Genomic DNA, 17,176 nt, shown 5'->3' with positions numbered 1-17,176 from the left:
CTAGTCCAACCCCCTGCCCAAGCAGGAGACCCCTACACCATTTCTGACAGGTGGCAGTCCAGTCTCTTCTTGAAAGCCTCCAAGGATGAAGCTCCCACAACTTCTGAAGGCAACTTCTGTTCCACTGGGTTGATTGTTCTCCCTGTCAGGAAATTATTGATTTACCTCAGAATATCCATGCTGGCTAGGGAATTCTGGGAGTTGAAGTCCACATACCTTCAAGTGGCTGAGGTTGGGGGGGAAAAACAGCTATTTATATTTAACTAATTCATTAGAAGGCAGATGAACTGACCGTGACTTTTTCCCCAAAGCAGTCATCCTTCCAATGTAAACATTTTTTGGATTCTCTGCCATGGGTGTGGACACCCCTTCCGCGTTCCTGCTGCTTTGGGTAATATATTTACACAAAGCACCAATCAATCAAGCCCATGCTTGCAGCCAGGGGAATATTGCTAGGTAAAATCCCTTTGAGTGACCGACAGGGGCAGGGAGGCAACCTGACAATTTCACTGTGTTTTGAACCAATGTTAAACCTCCTTCGGCCTTCTCTCCTGATCATTTCTCATGAGCTTCCAGTCTCAAGCCAACTGCATCAAACTCTGCTAGGGATTTTTTTCCGGTTTAAGAGGGGGTTCCAGGTAGAATTGCAGGGATCCCCGCCAAAATGGAAACTTAGAGGCTCTTCCACGGTGACCACAACCCTGCCTTAAGGAGTGTTTTTTTTAAAGAAACTTTATTTGATTTTCAGAAGTTTTTAAAAACCTAAGATAAAATTATATACTGGATCGTATCAATGTCAAGACACCATTTCCATATACATGTTTCTACACATTCTTTCTTGTTAACATGGCATTACCATTGCATATTCTTTCCTTTATTCTTATTACAGATTTATATATTTTCATCCTATATTTCTATTTTCTTCGCAGTGAATATATACATTTCTATGCATAATTTCTCATTCTTTACCTAATTGTAACTTTAATTTCTTTTTATTTGCTTTAAGAAGTTTGGGTGCCTGGAGCCACCGATGATAATTTGAGTTACTGGTAAGAAGAGTCACAACAAGCAACTGAGGGTCGCCTGAACACAACCCACCAGAGGTTAAGTGTTGCTGAAAAGAGGAGAGGGGAAGGGGGGGTGTCAGAGATGTAGGCGTATCAGGAGATAGAAGAAATAGAAGAAAATAGAAGGAGGAGGAGGAGGAGAACAAGGTTTGCACATGAACAACTGAATTGAGGCAGCAACGGGCCAACTTGCACTTGTTAAACTTCATGGATCTGCTTCCCAAAATATTAACATTCCTTGAATAAAATGAAACTTAGTCACAAAGTACTGATCTAGGACTGAATTAAGTAAGCTACGGCATGACCAACAGGCCCCACTGTTTAACAGACCCCTTCCAGAGTGCAAAATTACCTGACGGGGGCTGCCCTGCTCCATTTGAATCCTGGGCATTTCGTTCCCTGGCACCAAAAACAGGAAGCCGAGCACAAAATTGTTTCTAGCTATTCCTGCCCCCACATCGACTTCCAGCTCATGTTTGCTAAACCCGTTGGCATGTCACTCTCTCCCTGAAGGGTCAGGGAGCGTATCCAAAACACTCACATACTGTACAAAGGGAAGGGAGGAGGGGAGTTGGAGAGAGAAAGACAGACAGAGAGAGGGAGGAGGGAGGGAGGGAGAAGAGAGAGAGAGAGAAAGGAGGGAGAAAGAAAGGAGAGAGAGAGAGAGAGGAAGGAGAGAGAGAGAAAAAGAAAGGAGAGGAGAAAGAGAGGAAAAGAGAGAAAGGAAGGAGATGAGAAAGAGAGAGAGAGAGAGAGAGAAAGGAGAGGGAGAGAGAGAGAGAGAAAGGAAAAGAGAAAGAAAGGAGAGAGAGAGAGAGGAAGAGAGAGAGAAAGGAGAGGGAGAGAAAAAGAAAGGAGAGGAAAGAGAAAGAGAGGAAAAGAGAGAAAGGAAGGAGAGGAGAAAGAGAGAGAGAGAAAGGGGAGGGGGAAGAGAGAGAGAGAGAAAGGAAAAGAGAAAGAAAGGAGAGAGAGAGGAAGAGAGGGAGAAAGGAGAGGGAGAGGGAGAGAAAAAGAAAGGAGAGGAAAGAGAAAGAGAGGAAAAGAGAGAAAGGAAGAGAGAGAGAGAGAGTGAAAGGAGAGGGAGAAGAGAGAGAGAGAGAAAGGAAAAGAGAAAGAAAGGATAGGGGGAGACAAAGAGAAAGGAGGGGGGAGAGAGAGAGAAGAAAGAAAGGAAAGAGAAAGGAGGGAGGGAGAAAGAAAGGAGAGGAGGGAGAGGAAGAGAGACAGGAAGAAAGGACAGAGAGAGAGAGAGAGATCTCCAATTTAATGTTCTTTAAGTATGAGATCATGGTTTACACCACACAGCAACTAAAGGAAGAGTTTTCGAGAGGATTACTGGACATGATGACAAGTTGTCCAGGGAAACAAAAGACATTCAGGGAGGAGAGAGAAAGTTGGGGGGTGGGAATCATCCCAGCCTCTTTCAGAAGGCTTCCAACAAGAGAGGGACCCCTTCCCCTTCCCCTGAGACCCCCAAAGGGAGAAGGAGAGAAGGAAAGGGGGACAGTGGAAGAGCTCTAAGGAAGGGGTGGAAAGAGGCATGGAGACATGAAGCTGAAGAAAACAGGAGGGGAGGGGAAAGTCCTGCAGAGAGAAAGCAGAAATGACAAAAAGAAAATAACAATAATAATAATAACAACTCTGAGTACTAAGTTGGGGTGCAAACAGAAACATCCAATTTTGGGAGACTGGGGAACACCTGCTTTTCCTTCCTTCTCCCCTCTCTTCCCCCACCCCAACTACCACCACCACCACCCCAGCAATTTTCCTCTCCTCTGCTGGAAATCCAGCAAAGCAAAGACAAAATCCCCGTGCATCCAAGTGCAAAATCCAAAATTTCAGGTTTAGCTGAAGAGAGACTTCTTCTATTTGGTGGCTGTGGGAACTACACTCCCTATCATCCCCAGCTAAGTCGGCTGCCAGCTTGAACCCCTTGCCGAAGCGAGCGGGGGAAAGGATGGGTCTCACCTTGAGGTCTGGGGATGATGGGAAACGCAGCCCCACACACCTGGAGGACTCCCTGCCCCGCTGGGAAAATTTAAGGAAGGCTTTGATTGACTCTTAGGAACCTTCCATCCTTCCTCCCTTCCTTCCTTTCTTCCTTCTTTCTTTTTTCCCCTCCTTCTTTTCCCCTTTCCTTCAAATCATAGAGCTGGAAGAGACCTATGAATACTTCTAGTCCAATTCCTTAGACAGGAGATTTTCCTTCCTTCCTTCCTTCCTTCCTTCCTTCCTTCCTTCCTTCCTTCCTTCCTTCCTTCTTTCTTTCTTTCTTTCTTTCTTTCTTTCTTTCTTTTTTTCTTTCTTGTTTTTCTTTCCCTCCTTCTTTCCCCCTTTCCTTCAAATCATAGAGCTGGAAGAGATCTATGAATACTTCTAGTCCAATTCCTTGTCCAGGACAGGAGATTTTCCTTCCTTCCTTCCTCCCTCCCTTCCTTCCTTCCTTCCTTCCTTCCTTCCTTCCTTCCTTCCTTCCTTCCTTCTTCTTTCTTTCTTTCTTGTTTTTCTTTCCCTCCTTCTTTCCCCCTTTCCTTCAAATCATAGAGCTAGAAGAGGCCTATGAATACTTCTAGTCCAATTCCTTGTCCAGGAAAGGAGATTTTCCTTCCTTCCTTCCTTCCTTCCTTCCTTCCTTCCTTCCTTCCTTCCTTCCTTCTTCTTTCTTTCTTTCTTGTTTTTCTTTCCCTCCTTCTTTCCCCCTTTCCTTCAAATCATAGAGCTGGAAGAGACCTATGAATACTTCTAGTCCAATTCCTTGTCCAGGACAGGAGATTTTCCTTCCTTCCTTCCTTCCTTCCTTCCTTCCTTCCTTCCTTCCTTCCTCCATCCCTCCCTTATCTATAACTTGAAATAAAGAGTCCTGTGCGACAGTTGTCATATTTCATCCTTGTCACTGGTGGAGAGACACCTGTTTTAGTAAAGGATTGTCTTTCTTTCTTTTTTAATCGCCTCCCCTTGTAAAACAGCTGCTTGGAGACTCTGCGGCAGTTTTTTTTGGGGGGGGAATATTCCCTCCCCCCTCCCCTTCTCTCTTCCCTTGTTGGCTACAACAAAAGCAACTGTTTTTCGACACACAGTTGTGACATTGTGAGACAGGGATAGTAGGGCCCCCGCCTTCTCCTAATTCAGAGGTCTTCCAAACTTGGCCACTTTAAGACTGGTGGACTTCAACTCCCAGAATTCTGGCTGGAGCATTCTGGGAGTTGAAGTCCGCCAGTCTTAAAGTAGCCAAGTTTGGGGGACCCCCGTCCTAATTCTACAACCCCAGGGGGGAAAAGAACATGCTAATCTCAGTCCAATTGTGGGTCCTGGTTTGGGGGCGGATGAAGGTTTGGGGCAGCAGTTTGGAGACTCCTGGATTACAACAACGGGAATTTTGGTATTGGGAGGCAGCCTATTTTTGGATCCCAGATTCCCGGGATGACTTAAGCAGGAAAGTCAACCATTCCAGAGGTGGGATTCAGCCGGTTCGGACCGGAACCGGTAGTGGAAATTTTTGAGTAGTTGGGAGAACTGGCCAATCCCACCTCTGACTGGCCCCGCCAATCCCATCTCTTCTCTGCCTCCCATTGAGTCCCAGCTGATTCTTTGGTTGCCCTGCACAGGAGAACGGAGCTGGAAAGCAGGTTAGTGGGGTGGGGAGGGAAGGGGGATTTTGCAGTTTATCCTTCCCCTGCCATGCCCACATAGCCATGCCTACCAAGCCACCCCCACAGACCACCACACCCACCAAGCCACGCCCACTGCTGATGGGCTGTCTCTCCTTTGGTTGCCCTGCACAGGAGAACGGAGCTGGAAAGCAGGTTAGTGGGATGGGGAAAGGAAGGGGGATTTTGCAGTATATCCTTCCCCTGCCACACCTACCAGCCACAGCACGCCCACCAAGCCATGCCCCCCAAAAACCGGTAGTAATTTTTTTTTGGAATCCCACCACTGAACCATTCCATAATTTTTATGAGTTTCTCAATGAATTCCTTGGATTCGAGCCTCCAAGGCAGGCATGAGATCTGACCATTTCGGCAACGACAGAACTGTATTTTTTTAAAAAAAACAGACATAAACTTTCAAAACCCGTCTGAAAAAAAAAAAGAAAGAAAGAAAGAGGACCAAAAAAACAACAACAACAACTATCGGGGAATGAAATGGGGAAATAAAATTGTCAGTGCCAGTAAGTTACAAAAAAAACACAAAAGACACACACACACACACACTTAAAGAGAAATATTCCGTACCACAGATCGGTTTCAAAACCTGCGGCTGAATCACTCAAATCAGATGTGGCGTAATGCCAGTGAAGTCATGCTTTTCAAAACCGGGGGGGAGGGAGGGAGGAGAAGGAGGAGGAAGAAGAAGACGAAGGAGCCAAGCCCTTCTTGAGAATATCAACTTCCCGGCCTCATCCTTGAGCCGGCTGGCTTGCTTCCAACAAGGCAAACCAAGACTTGAGGCGGGAAAATTAGGGACGCTAATCCTGGTTTTGCTTCTGGAAAAAGTGAGGCAAGGAAATCTCCGAGAGCGCTTGGACTTATAGACTGCTTGACGGTGCTTTTCAGCCCTCTCTAAGTGGTTTACACTGAGTCGGCCTTTGGCCCAGTGGTGGGATGCTACCGGTTCGGACCGGTTCAACCAAACCGGTAGTAAAAAAAACAAAAAAAAAAAGCCTCCAATGATCAGCTGAGAGGAGGAAAAAAAAAATCATGGGACAATCAGCCAAAGAGAGGAGAAAGAAGAGAAAAGGGCAGGATCGGCCCTCCCAACTGCTGCTGGGCGGTTTTCTCTTCTTTATCCGCTCGGCTGATTGGCGCTGCAGGACTCAGCTGGTGCGGGGAAAGCTGCGAAAGGAATAGAATAGAATAGGGAATAGAGTAGAGTGGAGTGGAGTGGAGTGGAGTGGAGTGGAATGGAATAGAATAGAATAGAATAGAATAGAATAGAATAGAATAGAATAGAATAGAATAGAATAGAATAGAATAGAGTGGAGTGGAGTGGAGTGGAGTGGAGTGGAGTGGAGTGGAGTGGAATGGAATGGAATGGAATGGAATGGAATGGAATAGAATAGAATAGAATAGAATAGAATAGAATAGAATAGAATAGAATAGAATAAGGAATAGAGTGGAGTGGAGTGGAGTAGAGTGGAATAGAATAGAATGGAATGGAATGGAATGGAATGGAATGGAATGGAATAGAATAGAATAGAATAAGGAATAGAGTGGAGTGGAGTGGAGTGGAGTGGAGTGGAGTGGAATGGAATGGAATGGAATAGAATAGAATAGAATAGAATAGAATAGAATAGAATAGAATAGAATAGAATAGAATAGAATAGAATAGAATAAGGAATAGAGTGGAGTGGAGTGGAGTGGAGTGGAGTGGAGTGGAGTGGAATGGAATGGAATGGAATGGAATGGAATAGAATAGAATAGAATAGAATAGAATAGAATAGAATAGAATAAGGAATAGAGTGGAGTGGAGTGGAGTGGAGTGGAGTGGAGTGGAGTGGAATGGAATGGAATGGAATAGAATAGAATAGAATAGAATAGAATAGAATAGAATAGAATAGAAGAGAATAGAATAGAATAGAATAAGGAATAGAGTGGAGTGGAGTGGAGTGGAATAGAATAGAATAGAATGGAATGGAATGGAATGGAATGGAATAGAATAGAATAGAATAGAATAGAATAGAATAGAATAGAATAAGGAATAGAGTGGAGTGGAGTGGAGTGGAGTGGAGTGGAATAGAATAGAATGGAATGGAATGGAATGGAATGGAATGGAATAGAATAGAATAGAATAGAATAGAATAGAATAGAATAGAATAGAATAGAATAAGGAATAGAGTGGAGTGGAGTGGAGTGGAGTGGAGTGGAGTGGAATGGAATGGAATGGAATAGAATAGAATAGAATAGAATAGAATAGAATAGAATAGAATAGAATAGAATAGAATAAGGAATAGAGTGGAGTGGAGTGGAATAGAATAGAATAGAATGGAATGGAATGGAATAGAATAGAATAGAATAGAATAGAATAGAATAGAATAGAATAGAATAAGGAATAGAATAAGGAATAGAGTGGAGTGGAGTGGAGTGGAATAGAATAGAATGGAATGGAATGGAATGGAATAGGGAATAGAGTAGAGTAGAGTAGAATAAAATAGAATAGAATAAGGAATAGAATAGAATGGAATAGAATAGAATGGAATAAGGAATAGAATAGAATATGGACTAGAGAATAGAGAATAGAATAGAGAATAGAATAGAGAATAGAATAGAATAGAATAGAATAGAATAGAATAGAATAGAATAGAATAGAATAGAATAGAATAGAATAGAATGGAATGGAATGGAATGGAATGGAATGGAATGGAATGGAATGGAATGGAACGGAACAGAATGGAATAGGGAATAGAATAGAATATAGAGTAGAGTAGAGTAGAGTAGAGTAGAGTAGAGTAGAGTAGAATAAAATAGAATAGAATAGAATAGAATAAGGAATAGAATAGAATGGAATAAGGAATAGAATAGAATATGGACTAGAGAATAGAGAATAGAATAGAGAATAGAATAGAATAGAATGGAATGGAATGGAATGGAATGGAACAGAACAGAATGGAATAGGGAATAGAATAGAATATAGAGTAGAGTAGAGTAGAGTAGAGTAGAGTAGAGTAGAGTAGAGTAGAGTAGAGTAGAGTAGAGTAGAGTAGAATAAAATAGAATAGAATAGAATAAGGAATAGAATAGAATAGAATGGAATAGAATAGAATAGAATGGAATAAGGAATAGAATAGAATATGGACTAGAGAATAGAATAGAATAAAGAATAGAATAGAATAAAGAATAGAATAGAATAGAATAGAATAGAATAGAATAGAATAGAATAGAATAGAATAGAATAGAATAGAATAGAATAGAATAAGGAATAGAATAGAATGGAATAGAATAGAATGGAATAAGGAATAGAATAGAATATGGACTAGAGAATAGAGAATAGAATAGAGAATAGAATAGAATGGAATGGAATGGAATGGAACAGAACAGAATGGAATAGGGAATAGAATAGAATATAGAGTAGAGTAGAGTAGAGTAGAGTAGAGTAGAGTAGAGTAGAGTAGAGTAGAGTAGAATAAAATAGAATAGAATAGAATAAGGAATAGAATAGAATAGAATGGAATGGAATAGAATAGAATAGAATGGAATAAGGAATAGAATAGAATATGGACTAGAGAATAGAGAATAGAATAGAGATTAGAATAGAATAGAATAGAATAGAATAGAATAGAATAGAATAGAATAGAATAGAATAGAATAGAATAAACTCTTTATTGCCCAAGTGTGATTGGACATAGAAGGAATTTGTCTTAGGTGCATATGCTCTCAGTGTGCATAAGAAAAAATAAAATATCATGGACTATAGAAGAAACAGATCAGACATCCAGCCCTTGTTTATCAATGGAGACTCAGTGGAGCAAGTGGCCAGTTTTAAGTTTCTGGCTGTTACCCTAAAAGAGGACCTGACCTGGGGGGGGCTCACATTGCAGCCCTGGTCAAAAGGGCCCAGCAGAGATTAGACTACCCGAGGCTTCCCAGAAAACAACGACTGAATGAGAAACTGCTGGAGACCTTCTACTGCTGCACCATAGAGAGCATCTTAACTTAGTGCACCTGTGTCTGGTTTGCCAATTGCACAGGGGCCGATAGGACAACGCTACAGAGGGTTAATGTCATTGCCCAGAGGATCATTGGCTGCCCTCTCCCCTCTTTGGAAGAGCTTTAGAGCTCCCACTGCCTCAAGAAAGTTCAGAACATCCTCAAAGATCCCTCTCATCCTGGGCACCCCATTTTTTTTGAACTATTACCATCTGGCAGACGGTACAGGACAATAATAAAAACAAGGACAAACAGGCTGAAAAACAGCATCTATCCCAGAGCAGTAACTCTATTGAATTCCACTGTATGGTGCAATATGAATGCAATATCAGGGGTTTTCAATTCAATTGCATAGAATGCGAAGGGTGTGTGTTTGTGTTTTATTTTGATAGTCATAATGTACACTGAAGCATTTAATTTCATTGTACAAGGTACAATGACAATAAACTAAACTAAACTAATCAAGCGGCCAAAATCACAGCTCTCTACAAAGTTTCCTTCAAGTTCCACCAACTTTGGAAAATTCAAAGGGACAGCCAAACGCAGCCTTTGGGAGAAATATCTGGGTTAAAAAAAACCTGAACAAGCAGACAATAAGGAACCCACATCCATTTAACATGCAAAACCTGATCACTAGATAAATCCATTATTTTAGGGCTGGCCCAATATAATCCACCATATGTGAACGCCAAGTGGAAGGTCTTCAGGATAGGATAGGATAGGATAGGATAGAATAAGGGATAGAATGGAATGGAATGGAATGGAATGGAATGGAATAGAATAGAATAGAATAGAATAGAATAGAATAGAATAGAATAGAATAGAATAGAATAGAATAGAATAGAATTAGAATTAGAATTAGAATTAGAATTCTTTATTGGCCAAATGTGATGGGACACACAAGGAGTTTGTCTTGGTGCAAATATTCCCAGTGTACATAAAAGAAAAGATACATTTGTCAAGAGTCAAGAATCACAAACACAAGGGTAAAGGATAAAGACCCCCAAAATGAATCCGTTGCATGTTACACCAACAAAACCACTAGACTGCTAACTGGCCCTGTGGAGGGTACTGTGTGAACCGCTGGTTACCCACCAAGAGTCAAGTCATTCTGGGTCGTGGCCACATCAGAAAACGTAGCACACGGGACAACTTTTGGCCTGCATCGAGTTCTTTGAAAATTCGTAACATTTCACTAATAAGCAAATGGGGGAAAACGGGGGAAACCACAAAGAACCATCCATAGAGCTTCAGTTTTGCTAGCTGATTTTAATTTGAAACCGTCAAGATTGAGGGGCTGCCGTTTTGGGAAATGGGGTCCCCCTGATATCCCCCTCCAAAGCCAAGGGTGGCTCTGGACACCAAAATCCTGCACAAACAAACACACACACAAACACACACACCCTACAGGCTGTGTTTAAATCTAACCCTCTTCTGCAAAAAAAATCAAAAGAAAACCTTTTTTTACAGAATCGAGCAGCGTTGGAAGGGACCTTGGTGGTCGTCCAGTCCAACCCCGATGATCTAGCAGGGAGGGGTGTCTGAGTTCTGCTGTACGAGTCCAGCCAGAAGAAAAAGCAAGGCTGTCTGGAGAATGAAGTATGAACCGTGGTAATTTTATTCAATTACCTCTGTGGGCTCCGGCTTCCATTTGAAACTGGAATGATCAAGGCCCCTTCTGGCATTTGAGAATTCCCTGGCACGCTGCTGCGGCTATTCTGCTTTGGCCAGAAATGACAGTAGGGGTTGTATTTCACAGCGGACCCTCCTCCCGCTTCTCTCTCTCTCTCCTCCTCCTCCTCCTCTTGCAACAGCGAGCATCTAGCTTGTATTCCCAGAGAAAAGCAAGGTGCGAAAGAGAACACAGTCGAAATGAACTTTTTTCAGGGTTTTGCTAAAAGTTTCTGGCTTGGGCCAGAGGAGGGGTGGGGCGAAAGGGGAAGGAGGATTTTTTTTTAATAATGCAGATTTTTAATCTGCAAAAAAACATGTTTTCTGATCGGAAGAGGAAGCGAAGTCATTTGTATCTTCCAAAGAATTGCCGAGCCAGCTGCTTTCAGGAAGTGACAGCACCCAAAAGGAACTCAAAAGTGGCATCGCAGGAGTTTCATTCAAAAAGTTCTCCCTCCTCCTCCTCCTCCTCCTCCTCCTCCTCCTCCTCCTCCTCCTCCTCCTCTTCTTCTTCTTCTTCTTCTTCTTCTTCTTCTTCTTCTTCTTCTTCTTCTTCTTCTTCCTTCTTCCTTCTTCTTCTTCTTCTTCTTCTCTCCTCCTCCTCCTCCTCCTCCTCCTCTTCTTCTTCTTCTTCCTCCTCCTCTTCTTTCTTCTTCTTCTTCTTCTTCTTCTTCTTCTTCTTCTTCTTCTTCTTCTTCTTCTTCTTCTTCTTCTTCTTCTTCTTCTTCTTCTTCTTCTTCTTCTTCTTCTTCTTCTTCTCCTCCTCCTCCTCCTCCTCCTCCTCCTCCTTCTTCTTCCTTCCCAAAAGCGCGCAGTACCTGCCCCCCACACACACCCCTTCTGAAGTCAAGTTATTCCACCGGTGGATTGCACTCTCACCGTTAAGGAATGTCTCCTTAGAATTGAATGAATGAGCTGGAAGGGACCCTGGAGGTCTACTAGTCCAGCCCCCCCGCCCCCGCCCCCTTCAAGCAGGAGAACCTATACACACACAGGACGCTGCTGGGAACCTGTTGGTTGGAAGGGATGTGTGTGTCTGTGTCTGTGTAAAAAATGCACACCACAAATTAGCTGAGAACGGGCGAGCGACGAAAACAAAAGCCGCAAGAGGAAGCCGCGTTGCAACAAAATATCAGCGGTGTGGGTTGACATTGACTAACCGGCGAAGTCGACAAGGAAGAGGAAGATTTTTTTTAAAAAAAAAACTTCGCAAAACCAACGGACGGGGCTGGTTTTGGAGCAGGAGAAGCCCGAAGTGGAGGGGGGGGGAAACGAGCGCAACGCTCGCTCCCTTTTCCAGGCTACCGAGCTGGCACAGCGCGGAGAGGGGGAAAAAAGAAGAAAAGGGGGAAAGAAAGAAAAAGAGGCTCGCATCACGTGAATGAAGTTGACATACATGATGTTCCGAATACCAAGTGTGGGAAGGAGGCCGAGGGGGAGGAGGGCCGGGTTTGTTGTGTTGTAATCGTCAAGGCAAGAGAGAGTTGCAAAGCAATTTGGCTGCTTGACAAAACACACACACGCAGACACACACACAGTCAGTCTTTCAGGGGGGCTTGGGGAGGAGGGAGAAAAGAAAGGAGAAGAAAAGAGAAAGGAAGAGGAGAAGAGGAAAGGAAAGGAAAGGAAAGGCCTGGTTGATTGTTTTTCCACCTGCTCGGAAATGAAAAAACTTGGTGAGTTTTACAACTCAGTAGCAGCTCGTTCTTGCTCGTCATTATGGCTCAATCAGTTGGAGACACAGAGAGACAGAGAGAGAGAGGGAGGGAGAGAGGGAGGGAGAGAAAGAGAGAGGGTTAGGGGTTAGGAAGGGAAGGGAAGAAGGGAGGAAAGAAAGAAACAAAGAAGGGAAGGGAAAGGGAAGGAAAGAAAGAAAGAAGGAAAGAAGGAAGGGAAGAAAGAAGGAAAGAAGAAAGGGAAAGGGAAGGAAAGAAAGAAGGAAAGAAGAAAGGGAAAGGAAGGAAAGAAAGAAGGAAGGAAGGAAGGAACGAAGGAAAGAAACAAGGAAGGAGGGAAGGAAGGAAGGAAAGAAGGAAAGAAAGAAAGAAAGAAAGAAAGAAAGAAAGAAAGAAAGAAGAAAGAAAGAAAGAAAGAAAGAAAGAAACAAGGAAGGAAGGAAGGAAAGAAGGAAAGAAAGAAAGAAAGAAACAAGGAAGGAGGGAAGGAAGGAGGGAAGGAAGGAAAGAAAGAAACGGAAGGAAAGAAGGGAGGGGAGAGGAAAGGAGAGGAAAGATTTGATTTTTTTTGTCACATCTTCCAACCTTCTTTGACACACAATTTTCTCGAGTACACAACTGAAAATAACCACCTCCTAAAAATAAACCTCAAAACATCCACACAGCCCGGTCTCTCGCTCTTCAGGGAAGCGAGGAGGGAGGGAAATAAAAATAAAAATCAGACCGACCCGAAATCCGGAGGATTGCTCTCCCCCCCACCCCCCCCCACCCCCGAGTCAGTGAAAGGCGGCGGATGATCATTTCCATAGAAAGGATGGTTTGTTATTGAACTTTTTTTTTCTTTGTTTTTTTTTTTTTGTTTTTACAAGACTTGCAAAAAAAAGCCCTCTTGAGTCATCCAGCTGTGCCGCGTCAGAAGACGACTTACTAATAGTGATAAATAGCGGGGAGGGGAGGGGGGAGGGGAGGCAGACGCGGGGGGGGGTTGTTACATGCCGCAACTTCACAAAATCCGGACATTTTCTTTATTTCCTTTATTTTTTTAATCTTTTTTTTTTTTGGACTTTTTTTTTCCCACGATCGGGAACTGTACGACCATTGGACACACCTTGGTACAAAAAGCAAAACAACACAACAACGCAACAACACAACATCCCTTCCCCCCCACCCACCCCCCCCCTCCAAAAAAAAAAACTTTGGACAAAACTTTCACACAACTTGCAACCGTGCAAGGAGAGGAAATCCAATCGCTCCTTCCCAACTTTCTTTCTGATCCCCGCCAAAACTTTTTTTCCCCTCCCACCCCGAGTTTTTCTCCCCACCCCCAGCCCGGGACAAGATCCGCCAAAGCGAAACGAAGCAATAAAAGCGTCCAAACAAGTTGCTAGTCCTCAATGCGCCCCGGTGGGACAACCCACCCCCCGCGCCGCCAACTTCCACGGGTGCGGGTCCCCTCGCCCGCGGTTTTTTTTTTTTTTTTTTTGCTCACCCATCGCCCGGAGCGCCAATCCTGTCCCGGCTCGGCACCAGCCGTTCCCATGTGATGCTAAGCCCGCAAAGCTCACTGAAGCTCTTCGCCTCGGGCTCGCTCGCTCCCCTTCTCTCCGCCGGGCGCCTTGGCTTTCTTTTGCGCTCTGTGATTGGATGCCTTCGGGCGCCGGCCCCCGGCGATTGGACGGCGTCGACGTCACTCCAGCCGGGAAAGGTCGCGCCTCCTTTCTCGGCTGATGGATTCTGGGAAGTGTGGTTCTGGTGGGGGGGGGGAAAGAGACACACAGACATACAGACACACACATACAGAGAGACACAGACACACAGAGAGACACACACACAGAGACACACACAGACACAGACACACACAGAGACATACACACAGACACACACACACACACACAGACACAGACACACACACAGAGACACAGACACACACAGAGACACACACACAGAGACACACACACACAGAGACACACACAGAGACATACACACAGAGACACAGACACACACACACACACACAGAGACACAGACACACACACAGAGACACAGACACACACACACAGAGATACACAGACACACACACAGACACAGACACACACACACACAGAGAGACACACACACAGAGACACAGAGACACACACACAGAGACACAGAGACACACACACAGAGAGACACAGACACAGAGACACAGGCACACACACACAGACACAGACACATACACAGAGAGACACACACACAGAGAGAAACACACACAGACACACACACACAGAGACACACACAGAGAGACACACACACAGAGAGAGACACTGAAAGCTGGTGGGAAGGAAATGGGGTGCGGCCTTTTCCCCGCATGCAGAGGGCGAGAAATCGATCGTTTGCCAAAGAAAAAGAAAAAAGGATCCTTAAAGAAAAATTAAATGAGGACCCGGATTGTTGGGGGCCAATATGTTGACTCTGTAAATCGCTTAAAGAGGGCTGTAAAAGCCCTGTGAAGAGGTGTAGAAGTCTAATGGCTGAGTACATAACTCTAAGTGCTAAGCAGCGTATAAGTCAGTGCTGAGTGGTATATAAGTCTTACATGCTAAGCGGTATATAAGTCTAAGTGCTAAATGGAATATAACTCTTAAGTGCTAAGTGGTATGTAAGCCTAAGTGCTGAGCGGTATATAAGACGAAGTGCTAAGTGGTATATAACTCTTAAGTGCTAAGTGGAATATAACTCTTAAGTGCTAAGTGGTATATAAGTCTAAGTGCTGAGCGGTATATAAGACGAAGTGCTAAGTGGTATATAACTCTTAAGTGCTAAGTGAGACATAATTCTAAGTGCTAAGCAGTATAAAGTAAGTGCTGAGCGGTATATAAGTCGAAGTGCTCAGTGGTACATTCCGTTCTATTCTATTCCATTCCACAAACTTTAAAGCAAGTGAACTTCAACTCCCAGAATTCCCCAGCCAACAATGCTGCCTGAGGCATTCTGGAACTTGAAGTCCTCTTGGCTTTGAGAAACAGTGCTTTAAAATACGAGACACACCTGATACACGGAGTCCTCGACTTGCTGCCGTTCATTTAGTGACCAAAGTCACAACAGCACTGAAAAAAAGGGACTTGTGACCATTGTTCACACTTACGTCCATTGCAGCATCCTGCACGCTCATCTGATCAAAATTCAGACAACCGACTCATGACGGTTGCAATGTCCCTGGGGGTCCCCTGATCCTTTTTGTGACCTTCTGACAAGCAAAGCCGGATTCACTTAACGACCGTGTGACTTCACAACTGCAGGGATTCACTTAATGGCGGCAGCATGAAAGGTATAAAATGGGGCACTTCACAACTGTCTCACTTAAGAAGAGAAATGTTGGGTTCAGTTGGGTGGCTGTAAGGCAAGAACTACCACTAATTCGGGACTCCAGCAACATTTCAGCTATATAAATAAATAGGAGAGTTTTGTTTTATTTATTATTATATTTTATTGATTTATTGTTTTATTTTATTGATTTATTATTATTTTGATTTATTATTTTATTTATTATTTTATTTTACTTTTACATTATTTTATTTTATTGTTTTACTTTATTTATTTTATTTATTTATTATTGTATTTATTTATTTTTATTATTTTATTTTATTTTACTTTATTTTACTGTAATTTATTTATTATCTTACCTTATTTTATTTCACTTTATTTCATTTTACTTTATTTTATTTATTATTCTATTTTACTGTGTTATTTTATTTTATTTTTTATCATCTGATATTATCCTACTTGATTTTATTTTATTTTAAAAGTGGCTACTCTGAATCCGCTTTATTATTTTATTTTACTTTATTTTGTTTATTATCTTATCTGATCTTATTTTACTTTATTTCAACTTACTTTACTTTATTATTTTATTTTACTTTATTTATTATTTTATTTTTTATTATCTTATCTTATTTTATTTTAATTTCCTTCAGGGTTTCTCTTCCTTCCTCCCCTCTACTTCTAACCCGCCCACCCACCCACTCAAACCTGCTTTAACTTCCTCAGTGGCTGGGCAGGACTACATCTCCCACAGTACCCCTGGGCGAGGTGGGAGGGTCCTGGGCTGTGAAAAACACACCAAGAGTCAGTTTCTCAGGCTTTTAAAAAAATAAAAAATAACCCAAACCCACAAATACAAAGAAGGGGAGGAGAGATGCCTCGAAGCCTCAAGCGCGTCATGTCTAGGAATAGAAACAGGAGCCTTGCCAAGATATTACAGGGGATGAGTAATCCACTTAAGTCATTCCTCTAAACACCATTCCTTGTAAGAGAATTAAAATATCAGCTTACATCACTGAGTGCAGCTCGCAGGCTCGGCCAAGGCATCAGGCTTGGCCTCTGGGCTCTTGAAGAAGAACAAGGAGAGAGGAAAAACCACTGAGTGGCGGCCGAGCAACCTCCGGCTGGCCAAGCAAACGAGGACAGAGGAACCGTGGGGTGGCTGGAAGGGTGAAATTAGAAGCTAATGTGAACCCCAGAAGTGCCCCCACCCCACTGTTATTTTATAAAGAACAATTCCCTTTTTTTCTTTTCTTTCTTTTTTCATCATTTTTATTAAGAATGGAATGGAATAGAATAGAATTAGAAAAGTAGAGTAGAGAGTAGGATAGAATGGGATAAGATAGGATAGGAGGGGAGGGGAGGGAAGAGAAGAGAAAACGGAATGGAATGGAATGGAATTAGAAGAGTAGAGTAGAGTAGAGTAGAGTAGAGTAGAGTAGAGTAGAGTAGAGTAGAAGAGAAGAGAAGAGAAGAGAATTAGAAGAGTAGAGTAGAAGAGAAGAGAAGAGAAGAGAAGAGAAGAGAAGAGAAGAGAAGAGAAGAGAATTAGAAGAGTAGAGTAGAGTAGAGTAGAGAGTAGGATAGAATAGGGTAAGATAGGAAGGGAGGGAAGAGGGAATGGAATGGAATGGGATAGGATAGGATAGGATAGGATAGGATAGGATAGGATAGGATAGGATAGAACAGAATTTAGAGTAGAGTAGAGTAGAGTAGAATAGAGTAGAATGGAATGGAATGGAATGGAATAGAACGAATTAGAATAGAATAGAATAGAATAGAATAGAATAGAATAGAATAGAATAGAATAGAATAGAATAG

The 17,176-nt window shown here is 42.8% G+C and overlaps 1 protein-coding gene across 2 annotated transcripts in view; it reads right to left on the bottom strand.

The window, feature by feature from the left end:
• Nucleotides 1-13,677, bottom strand: part of ARID5A (AT-rich interaction domain 5A) — a 44,741-nt gene extending 31,064 nt beyond the window's left edge. Inside the window, exon 1 of one of the 2 annotated variants that reach the window (XM_026688676.2) lies at nucleotides 13,547-13,677. In XM_026688676.2, coding sequence (XP_026544461.2) covers nucleotides 13,547-13,550 — 4 coding nt within the window. In that variant the 5' untranslated portion in view covers nucleotides 13,551-13,677. Of the gene's footprint in view, nucleotides 1-1,419; nucleotides 1,440-13,546 lie in introns of those variants that run through there. The other variant, XM_087969885.1, reaches the window with a different exon arrangement.
• Between the last annotated feature and the right edge of the window lie 3,499 nt (nucleotides 13,678-17,176).

Source organism: Notechis scutatus, chromosome 7, assembly GCF_049901735.1.
Source record: "Notechis scutatus isolate UNSWTSFEM ecotype Mainland chromosome 7, rNotScu1.2, whole genome shotgun sequence".
NCBI lineage: Eukaryota > Metazoa > Chordata > Lepidosauria > Squamata > Elapidae > Notechis > Notechis scutatus.
The sequence above is the reverse complement of the archived record's forward strand: the minus strand, read 5'-3'. Positions and strand labels throughout refer to the sequence as shown.